General features: G+C 40.3%; 1 protein-coding gene across 3 annotated transcripts in view; it reads left to right on the top strand.

The window, feature by feature from the left end:
• Nucleotides 1-14351, top strand: part of carm1 (coactivator-associated arginine methyltransferase 1) — a 78742-nt gene that overhangs the window by 18817 nt on the left and 45574 nt on the right. For all 3 annotated transcript variants that reach the window (XM_060854893.1, XM_060854892.1, XM_060854891.1), the window contains exons 2-5: nucleotides 3978-4103; nucleotides 6171-6277; nucleotides 7557-7661; nucleotides 8511-8621. In XM_060854893.1, coding sequence (XP_060710876.1) covers nucleotides 3978-4103; nucleotides 6171-6277; nucleotides 7557-7661; nucleotides 8511-8621 — 449 coding nt within the window. The remainder of the gene's footprint in view (nucleotides 1-3977; nucleotides 4104-6170; nucleotides 6278-7556; nucleotides 7662-8510; nucleotides 8622-14351) is intronic.

The following is a 14351-nucleotide window of genomic DNA, read 5'->3' as shown; positions in this document are numbered from 1 at the left end:
TGCATCAGAGGGAAGTTTATTGAAATAGCTGAGCATATTTGTGTCTAGGACTCTGCAGCAGGTACAGTTGCAGCAATGTCAAAGGCCAACATCTCCGCCCATCAACAACAGTTCCTGTACAGAGGTCTCATGTCTTGTGTAGACCAGCCTAGGTAAGGATGTCAGATTCCTTCCCCTGAAGGGCATCAGAGAGCCAGCTGGGTTTTGGAGCAATCCAATAGTTTCAGGGATCATCCTTACTGAGAGTAGTGTTTTTAATTCCACACTTAATAATGAAACTTAAATTCCTCCACTTTTCTTGTGGTTTGTGCAAATTAGCTGTGACTTTTCCTACATTACAATAATAATGTTTCAACACTGTAGGGATTCTATATTTAAAATGAACATTATTTTGAGTGCTTCATTGGCTTTTAAGTGGCTTGAACTATTGTTTATTGGGGATGGGGTGGGATTAACAGGGTTGTTGGCTTTTAAATCCAAAATGTGGAATGATTTTTCCAAGAACTTGAAGTATTATGCATATGTGTGAATTTGTCAAGTCTACTGACTAAGAACTGTGTTAAAATTCTAGTGATGGGTTGAGAAGTGGCAGATGGAGTTTAATTTAGATAAATGTGAGGTGCTGCATTTTGGGAAAGCAAATCTTAGCAGAACTTGTACACTTAATGGTAAGGTCCTTAGGACTGTTGCTGAGCAAAGAGACTATGGAGTGCAGGTTCATAGCTCCTTGAAAGCAGAGTTTCAGGTAGATAGGATAGTGAAGAATGAGTTTGTTATGCTTTCCTTTATTGGTTAGAGTATTGAGTACAGGAGTTGGGAGATCATGTCGTGGCTGTACAAGACATTGGTTAGGCCACTGTTGGAATATTGCGTGCAATTCTGGTCTCCTTCCTATCGGAAAGATGTGAAACTTGAAAAGGTTCAGAAAAGATTTACAAGAATGTTGCCAGTGTTGGAGGTTTTGAGCTATAAGGAGAGGTTGAATAGAGCTGGAATGTCGGAGGCTGAGGGGTGACCTTATAGAGGTTTATAAAATCATGAGCATGGATAGGATAAGTAGACAAGGTCTTTTCCCTGGGGTGGGGGAGTCCAGAATTAGAGGGCATAGGTTTAGGGTGAGAGAGGAAAGATATAAAAGAGATCTAAGGGGCAACTTTTTCATACAGACGGTGATGCATGTGTGGAATGAGCTGCCAGACGAAGTGGTGGAGGCTGGTACAATTGCAACATTTAAAAGGCACCTGGATGGGTATATGAATAGGAAAGGTTTAGAGGGATATGGGCCAGGTGCTGGCAGGTGGGACTAGATTGGTTTGGGATATCTGGTCAGCATGGACGGGTTGGACCAAAGGGTCTGTTGATGTGCTGTACATCTCTATGACTCTACGATACCACAACTAGTGAACTGTGTGTTATTCTGGAACTCCGTTTATGGGAAGGATGTAGTTTTATTAGAGGAGCTTGAGAGGTGATTTACTAGGATGCTGTTTGGGTATGTTGCTGAGGAAATTGATCAACTTGCGTTGTTTTACTTCAAGCAATGGCCCCCTACAAGGGGCCATCTAAAAAGAGAGAAGTTTGAGGTATTGGTGAAGTGGATGTTGAGACACTTTTTTTTTCATAAGTTGAAAAGTCTCGAGCCAAGGCAATAAGAATTTTTTTCACCTAGAGGCTGGTGGGAGTCTGGAACACTCTGAAAGTTTGGTTGAGTCTGAAACTCTAGTCACATTGAAGTAGTATTTCCATGTTTACTTGTGTTGCCGTAACCTCCAGGGCTAAGGGGTAAAAGTTGGAAAAATGGATTCATGTAGTCAGATCCTTTGTTGACAAGTGTATATGCAATGGGCAAAATGGCGGTCATCTTTGCTGCAAACATCTGTGGCTGCATGCCTCGAGTTGTACGTCTTAGATTCAGCATTAGGCTAGCAACTTGCATTGAAACCTGTTAATGGGACTTTGATTAACACAATTGGTTGTTTCTAAGGATCTGCATTACTTTACAGGACAAGTGAGATCAATGCAGAAGATGGGGTGAGAGGCTTTTCATCACTGATTTCAGTTTAAGTTTGTGAAACACTGACTGATCTTGTGCCACACTTCTATATGTTTTAACGAGCTGAACAAAGTTTAAATGTGGCCACAATAATGTTTACTGTAGGACAGGACTTCCCCAAAACTTTGTTTGGAGTTATGGGCCTTAAGGCAGTGATGGCTGCTATGAGGCTTCAACCAAGTGTTAACAGCTGTGTCGTGACATTTTTAAAAAAAAAAGATTGCTCTTTGAGACCTATTGCCTGTGTTGAAAAAGGGAAGTAGGTTTAAAAATCCCTTAAGATTAAACTCTTCACCCTATCCTCTACTTGCGACCCCACTGTTTCCATCTCCATGGTCTCTCACATTTTACTGAGCAGGATAGCAATTTTTAAGCTTTGCAATTGGGTCACAATGGGAAAAGGCTTTGGGAAGCACTGCTGTACAATGCATTGATGTTGCATTCATTCTTGTGTGATGTATGTTGATGTTCCCCCCTTCCCCAACCACTCTGGTGTATCCAGCTCAATTAGTCAGCTGTAATCAGTTCAGGATTATTAAAAGCACATTTATTTTCTTGGCTAATGGAGAACATTAAATGAAAATGTTTCTGGAATTGTGGATTAATTCTGTTCAGGAATTTCCAGTTTGAAATAATATTAATTCTGTAGAATGCCACCTGCCCGTTCCAAAAATCAAGACACTGCAAAATCTTGATTGTAATGTGGACCAGTCTCACTTGTGAAATTTGGCTTAGATGTCATCCCTGTTCCAAATTCTCAGTTGGGAAATATTATTAGGCTCCGGGCCTTTTTCAAATGTGAAGGAATCTGGAAATTAATTATGCTCCTTTTTACAGCTATGTTAAAATCTACAGTGAATTAATTTATTTTATGAACAGCACTCCAAATCATTTGTCTAACATGTTATGCAGATGTTCCCTTTATTTTGCCTTTCAAGTATTCTCTTTTTAATTGATTGCACATTCACCCCAGTTAACATAAGATAGTGTTTGAGGTCCTGGCTGTTGCTGCTTTGAAACTGGGTTGGGAGACTTAACATAATAACAAATGAGACATACAGAATAACAAAGTCTCCCCCCTCGTGTCCTGTAACTTTTGATCAGAGGCCAGTACTGTAATGAAAGGATAAGTTTTCTGCTGTGTAGTGGAAAATGAGAGAGTTGTACTGTCCCCTATTTTTGGGACATTAGGTACAGGTGGAACTTAATCCACTGTGGGGAGATTTGTAACTTGGGTCAAAGACCGTATGGAGGAATTGATTATGGAGAACATATTTGAGTTCAATTTACCTTTGCATAATTTGGGGTTTGCTGTCATTTGCAAGAGGAGTGGGCGGATCATTTAGGATGTAGGAGTCGAGTGTTGTCCTCCGCCAGTGATTCTACCCCCTCAGCCCATCCTTTGGATGTAATTTGTAAAGTGTGTTTAAAATAAAAACTGGGGACTCTGCGTCTTCAGCATAATGCAGTTTTAGGTTTGAGAGCATTAGAAGAAAGCTGCAACATCTGAACTATTACCTCTCTCTATTGGCTCCTGAGACTAAGGAGGGAAGTTTATCAAAGAATGTTCTTAATCTTCTGTGTGTCCCTCTAATTTCTTCCCTGGTGTATTATGAAACCTTGACAAGTGCAGGCCATCAAATAAATTAATGCTTTGTAATTCTCATCAAACTTTCTCTCCTATGCCTGATGGAACATTAGTCCTACAAAGCTCATGTAGTGTGGATGAAGAACTGGAATGTATTATGTTCCCAAAATAAAGGTCCATTCATTAAAGTGTGAAAACTGCTGCTTTTAAATCGTACAGAATCTTGTTGCAGTATTTTTCTGCGTGTGGGCACTTCTGCCTTAGGTTGAGATGAATGAATGAAGATGCACTGTATAGTCTTTTCTTAATCTTTTACAAACTTTTTAATCTCTGCAGATGAGACGGTCTGTGTATTTAAGTGTGCAGTGAGTCGGGAAACGGAATGCAGTCGTGTCGGCAAACAGTCTTTCATTGTCACGTTGGGATGTAGCAGTGTCCTCCTACAATTTCCATCACAGAATGGTAAGGGATATCCCTCATGTGCAGTTGAAGTTGAGCATAGAAATGACACAATGTAGGAAATGCTGGACATAATCCAGGCAGGTCATACTTGAGAGAGAATTACCATGAATGTTCCAACGAGAAATGACCCATTGAATATTTCAAACTTTTTAAATTTAAATTTCCAGCATCCTTCATACTTTGGGTTAATAATATTTCTAACTTGCAGGTTTGGTAACAATGCAAGTTTGGTCTTTCTCATGGTGCCATTTACAGGTGTTGCACTGTCACAGGATGTTGTAATTTGACTAGTTAATTTATTAAATTTGAGAGAAGCAATTTCAGATGGGTTTTTTTTTAAAGCAAGTTTCTCATCCTTCATGAGTGGAACCAAATTTGTTGGAGTTTGGCTGTCAACGTGGGACACTGTTGCCAGCAGGAGAGGTATCGCAGAACCCTGATCAGTGATCCAAGTTTAAACACCTTCATGAGAAGGCAGTAGTCGTTTCCCATCCTTTTGAGGCAGAAGGCTCTGATCAAGTCCCACCTGCGTCAGAGGCATGAAATAACATCTGAACAAGTTGATTCCAAAATATCCAAACCCCATCATATTGGTCGACTTGTCTGTGAACTCTTAATGCCTCCGGGCAAATGTACAATAAGTGCTGTCGTCTTGGTACAGCGTGAAAGCCAAATACTACATAGGTGGTTGGAAATTTGAAACAGCTGTACTATGTGCTGAAAGTATACTGTAGAAGGATTAGATTTGATTCCCTAAAGAGAGACAGAATTGTGTTTCCGGACAATTACTTTTCTTCAGAATTAAGTTTAAAAATCACCAGGTTATAGTGCCATGATTTGGAGATGCCGGTGTTGGACATGAGGTGTACAAAGTTAAAAATCACACAACACTAGGTTATAGTCCAACAGGTTTAATTGGAAGCACACTAGCTTTCGGAGCGATGCTCCTTCATCAGATGATTCACCTGGACAATCACCTGATAAAGGAGCGTCACTCCAAGAGCTAGTGTGCTTACAATTAAACCTGTTGGACTATAACCTGGTATTGTGTGATTTTTAAGGTTATAGTGCAACAGGTTTATTTGAAAGTTTTTGGAGTGTTGCTCCTTCAACAGGTAGCTAGTGGGGCAGGATGCATAGGACGCTTCTTATAAGTAAAAGATCAAAGTGTCTAGAAGACTTTAGAAAGTAAATGGTGAAGGTGAGAAGAGAAACAAAAGGGAAGGTGAGAGATGAGGGTAGATTAGATTAAATGACAGTTTCATGGTTCAAAGTCAAAGGAAGTGGTAATAGGGCGAGTAAAAGACGCGATGTCTAAAGGTGGTGTGAAAGGCAATGTAGATGCTGGCTTAATGCATTGTCAAGGACATAAGAGAAACTAGAAACAAGAAACAACTGTCAGTAAAGAAACGCTGACCAAAATAGGTACAGAATCTGTAGTCAAAATTGTTGAACTTGTTGGATCCAGAAGGTTGTAAACAGCTCAAAGTTTGTGATGAAATGCTGTTCTTCTAGTAAGTGTTGAGTTTCATTGTAATGCTAGTTTTGATAGTCTTGAACACAGCTCAATAACATGCTTATCCTGTCTTTTTTGTTGAAATGTCAAACTTCAGGGTTTAAATCCAGCAGACTGCAAGATGAGTAGGAAGCTCCCTTAACAACAGACCGTGGCAGGCGGTGTATATATTCGGGAGGTTGCTTGATCTCGGCTATATTGGAGACTAATCCATCTAGTTTGCCCCCTGATTCTCCTCCCTGACTTTGAGGTTCTGTTCTGAGTTTCGCAGAAGATAAAAGTCAGGTTGCTCCTACATTACTGCAAGCCTATAGCTGTTAGCCAGGGCAGATTAGATGTAGCCTGTTTTTGGTCCAGAATGGAATTGAGAGACTAGTTGGTGCTAGCTTTTTTTCATTCTGATGCCAAAACTCTTCCTGAAATGTCTGTCTTTTCCCACCACCATCCAAATATTCAACTAAAATGACAGCATATACATTAGCTGAGTATCTGTTGTAATTGTTATTTAAATGGTCTGGCTTTGCTCAGTTCCATTTGTACTGTCTCTCTAGAGTTCTACTCCTTTTTCAATATTCTGAAAAACTGCAGAGGTCACAACATTGAACGATCTGTCTTCAGTGACCGAACAGAGGAGTCTTCTGCTGTGCAGTATTTCCAGGTACTGTTTCGTAGACTTTCAGTTGTCCTTTAATTTTGTGATTTATATGGACAACATATTTGTTTCCATCTCTTCTGGTTACAAATATTTTGTTTTTCTTTTATTCCTTTTCTCTTCTCTATACCCCAGTGTCTTTTCCTTTCTTGAAGATGCTGACTGTGACTGGGGTGTGCCATCTAGTGTTTTGTTGGTTTTTACTTGAAGACTAGGTAGCTGCTATTAAACACCAGAAATGATGATCATACTCATTGAGTCATAGAGATGTACATCGCCAGACCCTGGCCACATGACGCCTGGAGGAAGAGCACCTCACCTTCTGCCTAGGAACCCTCAACCACACAGGATGAATGTAGATTTCTCCAGCTTCCTCATTTCACCCCCCCCCCCCCCCCACCTTTATTTCAGCCAGCTTGACACACCAGCCTCATTCCTGAAGAAAGGCTTATGCCTGAAACATCGATTCTCCTGCTCCTTGGATGCTGCCTGGCCTGCTGCACCACACTTTTCAACTCATAGAGATGTACAGCATGGAAACAGACCTGAGGTCTAACCCATCCATGCCGACCAGATATCCCAACCCAATCTAGTCCCACCTGCCAGCATCTGGCCCATATCCTTCCAAACCCTTCCTATTCATATACCCATCCAAATGCTTCTTAAATGTTGCAATTGTACCAGCCTCCACTACTTCCTCTGGCAGCTCATTCCATACACATTCCACCCTCTGCGTGAAAAAGTTGCCCCTTGTGTCTCTTTTATATCTTTCCCCTCTCACCCTAAACCTATGCCCTCTAGTTCTGAACTCCCTGACCCCAGGGAAAAGACTTTGCCTATTTACTATATCCATGCCCCTCATGATTTTGTAAACTTCTATAAGGTCACCTCTCTGCCTCAGGCTCAGGGAAAACAGCCCCAGCCTCTCTCTATAGCTCAAATCCTCCAACCCTGGCAACATACTTGTAAATCTTTTTTGAGCCCTTTCAAGTTTCACAACATCTTTCTGATAGGAAGGAGGCCAGAGTTGCATACAATATTCCAACAGTGGCCTAACCAATGTCCTCATACTTGTTTGACCTTCCCATATTTTTCCTTTTATCACAAGGTTATGCCAAAACTACAGCTGCAGAATGTAATGGAACATGCTTCTTAGCAGAAGCACTTTGCCTGAAATGTTTCAACAAAACAACTAACTTCTATTAACTGTTGTTTAGGGTTTTCTGTTTTCAAAAAAAGCTGTCTTTATTTCAGACTGTTTTTTAAGTTCTTGTTCTCTTTGCAGTTCTATGGATACTTATCGCAACAACAGAATATGATGCAAGACTATATACGGACAGGCACTTACCAAAGGGCAATACTCCAAAACCATGCAGACTTTAAAGACAAGGTAACTAGAACGAGTTTGAGCTAAAATATGCAACTCGTCCTTTATACAATTTTTACCATGAGTCTGTTTCTTCTTCATTCTACTTTTGAAATTGACATTGCAACTCTTGAGCCTAATCGGAGGTGAGTTCTGGCACATTGCAAATTGACATGTGGTTTGTTGAAGTAATAGCCACATTAGTTTTGTCGTTAGAAATGTACAGCCCTCTAGCTGCTCCATGGTCTGGTGCTATCGCAGCTGATCTCCTGGGGTCCAGTTTTCCTGCCCATTCCCCACATCCCTGAATTCCCTGAGATGTCAAATAAATCAATCAAAGCCTTGAATGTATTCAATGATGAAATATCTATAACCGTCTAAGGCATATCATTCCAAATATTCAATTAAGAACTTTCTCTACCTTGGTCCTAAATGGTTGACCACTTTCTCTGGATGTGCCTCAATGTTCTAGGTTCCCAATTTAAGGGAGCAACCTTTTCAGTATCTACGCTGTCTAGTCCCTTCAGGATTGTGTTTGTTTCAATGAGATCACCTCTCCTAAACAGCAAAGAGTGCCTCCATCATCATGGGCTCGTAACTTAAATAGCATAACGTGAAAGATGAATAAATGTCTTCTGAAAATGCAAATCTGTTATTTCCACTGCTTCCCCCTTTATCAACCTGCTTGATCCCACCTCAAGGAATTCAGATAAATTTGATGTGATTTCCTTTTCATAAAGCTAGCTAGGTGGAACTGCAGGCTAAGTTATGAGAAAGAAATACTGCTTTGTCTTGAAGATGCTATTGCTGTTTCTTTTTCTTTTGGGGATCTGAGATTGTTGGATAACCTTATTAAACTCTGATTTCTTACAGGTTGTACTAGATGTGGGATGTGGCTCTGGAATTTTATCATTTTTTGCTGTGCAGGCAGGAGCACGAAAGGTGTTTGCAGTGGAAGCAAGCACCATGGCTCAGCATGCTGAGGTTAGTCAACTGTTCCCAATCTAACATTTTGGTGGTGTCGAGCCAAGTGAAATCGTAAGGTGTAACTGCAGAGCTATTAATGTTTGGAATTCTTCTCTGAACTGTGCTTCGTTTGTGTTCGTGTATTCATGATTTGTCCAAAACTCGGAGCAGTAACATCCGTATTTCTTTTAAAATTTGCTTGGACTCATGATAAACTCTGCTGTTTTCTTGTGTACAACAAATGCCTTAGGAATACCTTTTTTTTGTAAAAAGGGGTGTGCTTGATCTTTTTTCCACTTGCATGCAGTACCGAAGGAGTGATGCTGTCTCAGAGGTCCATCAGATGAGTTGTTAAACTCATTATTCCTTACTACATTGCATTCTTTTTTAATAAAAAAAAGTGTAGATTTATCCATTATATCACCAAATAAAAACAGATTAATTGATCATTTACATCATTTGTTTATGACAATTCTTACCATGTAACAGCTAATGGCAATTCCATAAATGCTTAAATCATTTAACCCTTTTCTCTCCCTCTAAGTTCCTTCTCCAATCATTGTGTCTGTCACTTTTTTTTCCTTGTTCTCCTCTAAAGATATTGAGACCCCTTAAGTAGACTCATGGATCCAAATGCACTTCCACTAATCCATAGCACAATTCTGGTCATCCTTGAAGGTGGATATAATGAGATGTGATGGAGAAAGGAGAGACACTTGGAGGGGGCCACATTGTGAAACCTACAGCTGAAGAAGTTGACAGTTGACTATGAGCATCCATACCCAAAGATTGGAGCTGAAGTGGTTCCCAAATTTGTTTGTGTTATGGACCAGACTAAATCCCCTCAAAACATGGTAGCCCAGACCCTAACTTTCCTAGTTGTGTTGAGCAGGTGTATAGTGGATATTCCAGGAGTGATGCAGCTGGTCAAAACCCCTCTGTTTTAAACAAAGCAGAATTTATTTACAAAGTACTGAATGCAACACAAACAAAAGAGAACAGAATACAGAATAATTTAACTGAACCAAAAACCCAACAGGCTATCCCAGCTTGATGCTGTTCTAAATTCCTGCAACAACTTCCATAAACGCTCCTTGGCAAAAAAAGGTAAAATCAAACCGGATCTTAAAGGAGAGATAGATGGCAGAGAGATTCAGCGTGGGACATCTTGCATGTAGCTGTTTCTTTTAAATTCCCAGCTAACAACTAGCCAGCAGCTCTCAGCAGCCAGACTATTTAAAAAAAAACCAGACTAAACCAGAGAAAAACTGAGCTGGGAGAACTGACCACTCTCCTTTCGTTGTATAAGTAATTTTTAAACTTTTAAAAGCTTTTTGTCTGAGGTATTATCTGTTAGGTGATATTCTGATTGGCCCTAAAACCCATCCATCCAAACCCCAGAACCTCTGCATTTGCAATCATTCTGGAGGAAAAAAAAGAGGACAACATAACCTTGTTAAAGGAGCAGCATTGTCACACCTCCATCACCCCCAACCCCACACTCTCTTTTTTTTTTAAATAAGAGAACCATCAATATCCAAAGATGGCTTAATTTTAAAACTCCATCTTACATTCTTAGTACACTACAGCACCCATATACATTACATTGACTATAAACAGCACTCTAAAGTCTATTACAGTCTGTTTTATTCCTGCCATCGAATGCCTCAATTTCTCATCCAAGTCTCGACAATGTATGGGCAGTCACATTTTCTCATCCTGCCACATACACAATTTTAAAATTAAATGGCTGTAAAAACAAGCTGTATCTAAACAGTCTGGACTTCTTGTCTTTGAATTTCTCCACAAACTTCAATGGGTTATGATCATTGAATGTGATTGTCTCAGATACATTACTGGTAACATTACCGTTGAAGTGTTGTAACGCCAACACCAAGCTCAGTCACCTTCTTACCTGTCTAATATTTCTGCTGATGAATGCTAAATTTCTGTACTGATCGTACAGAAGTTTACAAAATCATGAGGGACATGAATAGGATAAATAGAGAAAGTATTTTCTCTGGAGTAGGGGAGTCCAGAACTCAAGGGTATAGGTTTAGGGTGAGAGGGGAAAGATATAAGAGAAACCTAACGGGTCAGCTTTTTCACAGAGGGCGGTACGTGTATGGAATGCGCTGCCAGAGGAAGTGGTGGAGGCTGGTACAATTGCAACATTTAAAAGGCATCTGGATGGGTATATGAATAGAAAGGGTTTGGAGGGGTATGGGCCAGGTGCTGGCAGGTGGGACAATGGGTTGGTATATCTTGTCGGCATGGATGAGTTGGGCTGAAAGATCTGTTTCCATGCTGTATATCTCTGATGCTATGACTAAAACAGAATTTATGTACAGAGTGCCTAATGAAACACAAACAAAAGAGAAAAGAATAATTTAACTGATCAGAAAACCCAATAGACTATCCCAACTTCTAATGATGTTATTCCAAATTCCTGCGATAACTCCCATAAATACCCTTTGGTAAAATCAAATGCAGGATCTTGCAGCAGAGAGATAAGAGATTCAGCATGGAACACCTTCTTCCATGTAGCTTGATTAGATTACTTTGGATTCCCAACTAACAACTGACCAGTAGCTCTGAACCGCCAGACTGCTAAAAACCAAACCAGAGAAAAGCTGAACTGGGAGTACTTCCCTTTCATTGTAGAAATGTTTTGTTTAAACTTTAAAGCTTTTTTGCCTGAGGCAGTATCTGTTAGCTGTAATCAAATTGGCCCTAAAATCCATCCAAACTAGATACCCCGGAGCCTCTGCATTTACACCCCCTCTGGGGAATATCAAGGACAACATTAGAGCTGTGAAAAGAGCTGCATTGTGACTTTTTGTTTTTGGGGAGGTTGACATATTGAACAGTTAGCACTAGTTCTCTGCATCTCTCTAAAGTAGTAGCACTGATTTTACAGCTGTTTAAAGTCGGGTCCAAAAGAATTTGAAGTCTATACGGTGTGGAATATTTATCAGCAATGCCTACTTCACTTTACCTTGTATGTGAAATACTAGCACAAATTAGATTGGGATAGACAAAGGTATTTTGCAGAAATTTATGATGTGAACTTCAGTCACCTTTTAGGTTTTTAGTAGGAAGATGTTGTAGTAGCGTAAATCTAAACCTTTGAATAGATCTGTAATGCTTTGTTGCATTTGTGTTGGATGTTTCTTTTGTCGATATAAATACTTAGTTAATGTTGTCCTGGATTCTTGCAAATGTGAAATACTCCCAACTGGATTCAATAGCTCATTTGGTTCTGTTTGAGTACTAAGGAGGTTATGTCTACCCAATATTTCAGCATTCGAAGCATTGCAAATGCTCAGTCATCATGAGCAGCCACGTGAGTTGACTGGGCTGAGTCCCTTATCCTGAGGCATTGAAGGTATGATTGCCATTCATAGCCTGCATTAGCATTTCGAACCTAGCCACAGGCACCTATGTTCAATAGCAGCGTATTTGTGAGGCAGAACATCCCCTGCCAGTACTGGTTGAAGTACTCTGCTATTGAATCACCAGTTGTATTTGATGTGAAAAGGGTGTTACAACAATGACAGGAGGAATATGATGGTAATCAAGCCACACTACCGTTCCAGTCTTTCCCCTTTACCAAAGTGGCTATTTGTTTCTCTTTCGTGCTACTATAAAAACAATAGGGAATGTACACCAGGCTCCGTTTTTTTTTTAAAAATGGTAAATTCCAAAATAATCTTTTAGTAGGAAGAAATAGGGCATTTGGAGAAGCTTATGCAATCAAAGTCAACATGATTTCTATTTCACAAAAACCATGTTTAATAAACTTGCTACAGTTCTTTGAGGATACAAAGGGTAAAGTTGATTAAGGAAGACTCGCAGTTTTAATCTGTTTGGATTTTCAGAAGAAACTCAATAAGGCGCCACATCATTGCAGAAGATTCCAGTATTACGGGTAATTTATTAGCATGGATTGATAATTGGCTAATATACGAAAGACTTGAGTTGTATTACTCTCTCTTTTTTCTGTAAATTTCCAATTGGAGTGACCTAAGTAGTGGAATGCTACAAGGATCAACCTTCGGGCCTCAATATTTTAACTGTCTATATAAATGACTTGGGGCAAAGTGTACTATTTCCAAATTTGGTGATGATTCAAAAACAAGTGGGAGAGTATGTTGAGATGAGAACCTGAGGAATCTGCAAGTAGATATAACATGTTGGGAAATTGGGGAGGTGATGGTCTTAGTGGTAGTAATGCTATCTTATTAATCTAGAAACTCTGGTAAGAATGTGGGAACTCCTAGTTTGAAACCTGCCATGGTAGGTGGTGGGATTTGAATTCATCATTTTTTAAAAATCTGTAATTAAGTATCTACTGATGACCATGAAACCGTTGTTGATTGTTGGAAATACCCATTTGGCTCACTAATGTACTTCAGGGAAGGAAATCTGCCATGTGGTTTGACTCCAGACCCACAGCAATGTGGTTGACTGTCGACTGTCGACTGTCAACTGCCAACTGAAATGGCCCAGCAAGCCACTCAGTTGAAAGGTAGCTAGAGATGGGCATAGCTGGCTTGGTTGCCCTTGGTGGATGGAGTTTAATAAAGGAAAGTGAGAGGTGATGTACTTTGGTTGGGAAAATAAAAAGACAGGCCACTTGGGTGGAAAGAGACTCCACAAATGTGCAATTCAGAGGATTCTGGGTATTTTTGTGCATGAAACACAAAGTTAGCAGGTGCAGCAAGTAATGAAGAAGGCAAGTGGAAGTCTGGCTCGAGGGGCATGGACTATAAATAGGGAAGTCGTGTTTTCTTGCTGAGGTCGCATCTGTGTGCGGTTTTGGTCACTCCGTTGAAGAACAGATATACTGACATTGGAGGCAGTCCAAAAGAGATTCACTCGGCTGATCTTGATTGCTAGGATGAAGGGGTTGACTTCTCAGGAATGGCTGAGCAGGCTTTCTTCTTTGGAATTTAGAAGAATGAGAATTGATCATAAAACATACAAGATTTCAAAGGGACTTGACAGAAGATGCTTCCACTCCTGGAGAAATTTCTAACTAGGAGGCATAGAATAAGGGGCATCCTTCAAAAACTGAGATGGGAAGAAATGTCTTCTCAGAGGATAGTGAATGTGTGGAATTCTCTACCCCAGAAAATTGTGACGGCTAGATCATTGGAGATAGGTAGATTTTGTTAAAAACTTTTGAGCAGTTGTGGCCTTGGACAGATCAGCCATGATCTTTATAGCATTGTTGAAGAGGCTGAATGGCCTACTCCACCTATTTTTCATGTTCTCTATAAGCACAGTGTCTTCATGGACAAATGGCAAACTCTGGCACCTAAGCTACGGTCCAGGATTATAACTGTGTCCCCTTAATCACATAGGCACACTCAAAAGAGTGATGGATTTTTTTTTAGACAGTCCACACCTGTGGACCAAAGGTCTGGATATAAAGGATAAAATGTGTCTTCTCATATCTCCTGAATTTCCTGCCACTGAATGACTGACTGCTGTACATCGTTTAATATCCAGCTCTTAATCCAAGTGACTTGCATTTGAGTTGTTAACACATGGTGAGGATAGTGCAGGAGACAGAGAGAGAGAACCTGCACAGTTACCACCTTTGCTGTTTGAATTAGTGTATGAGCTGCCAGAGGATGTGGTGGAGGCTGTAACACTTACGAGGCATTCAGATGGGTATGTGAATAGGAAGGGTTTGGAGGGATATGGGCCGGGTGCTGGCAGGTGGGACTGGATTGGGTT

This window comes from Hemiscyllium ocellatum, chromosome 45 (assembly GCF_020745735.1).
Source record: "Hemiscyllium ocellatum isolate sHemOce1 chromosome 45, sHemOce1.pat.X.cur, whole genome shotgun sequence".
Lineage (NCBI taxonomy): Eukaryota > Metazoa > Chordata > Chondrichthyes > Orectolobiformes > Hemiscylliidae > Hemiscyllium > Hemiscyllium ocellatum.
The sequence above is the reverse complement of the archived record's forward strand: the minus strand, read 5'-3'. Positions and strand labels throughout refer to the sequence as shown.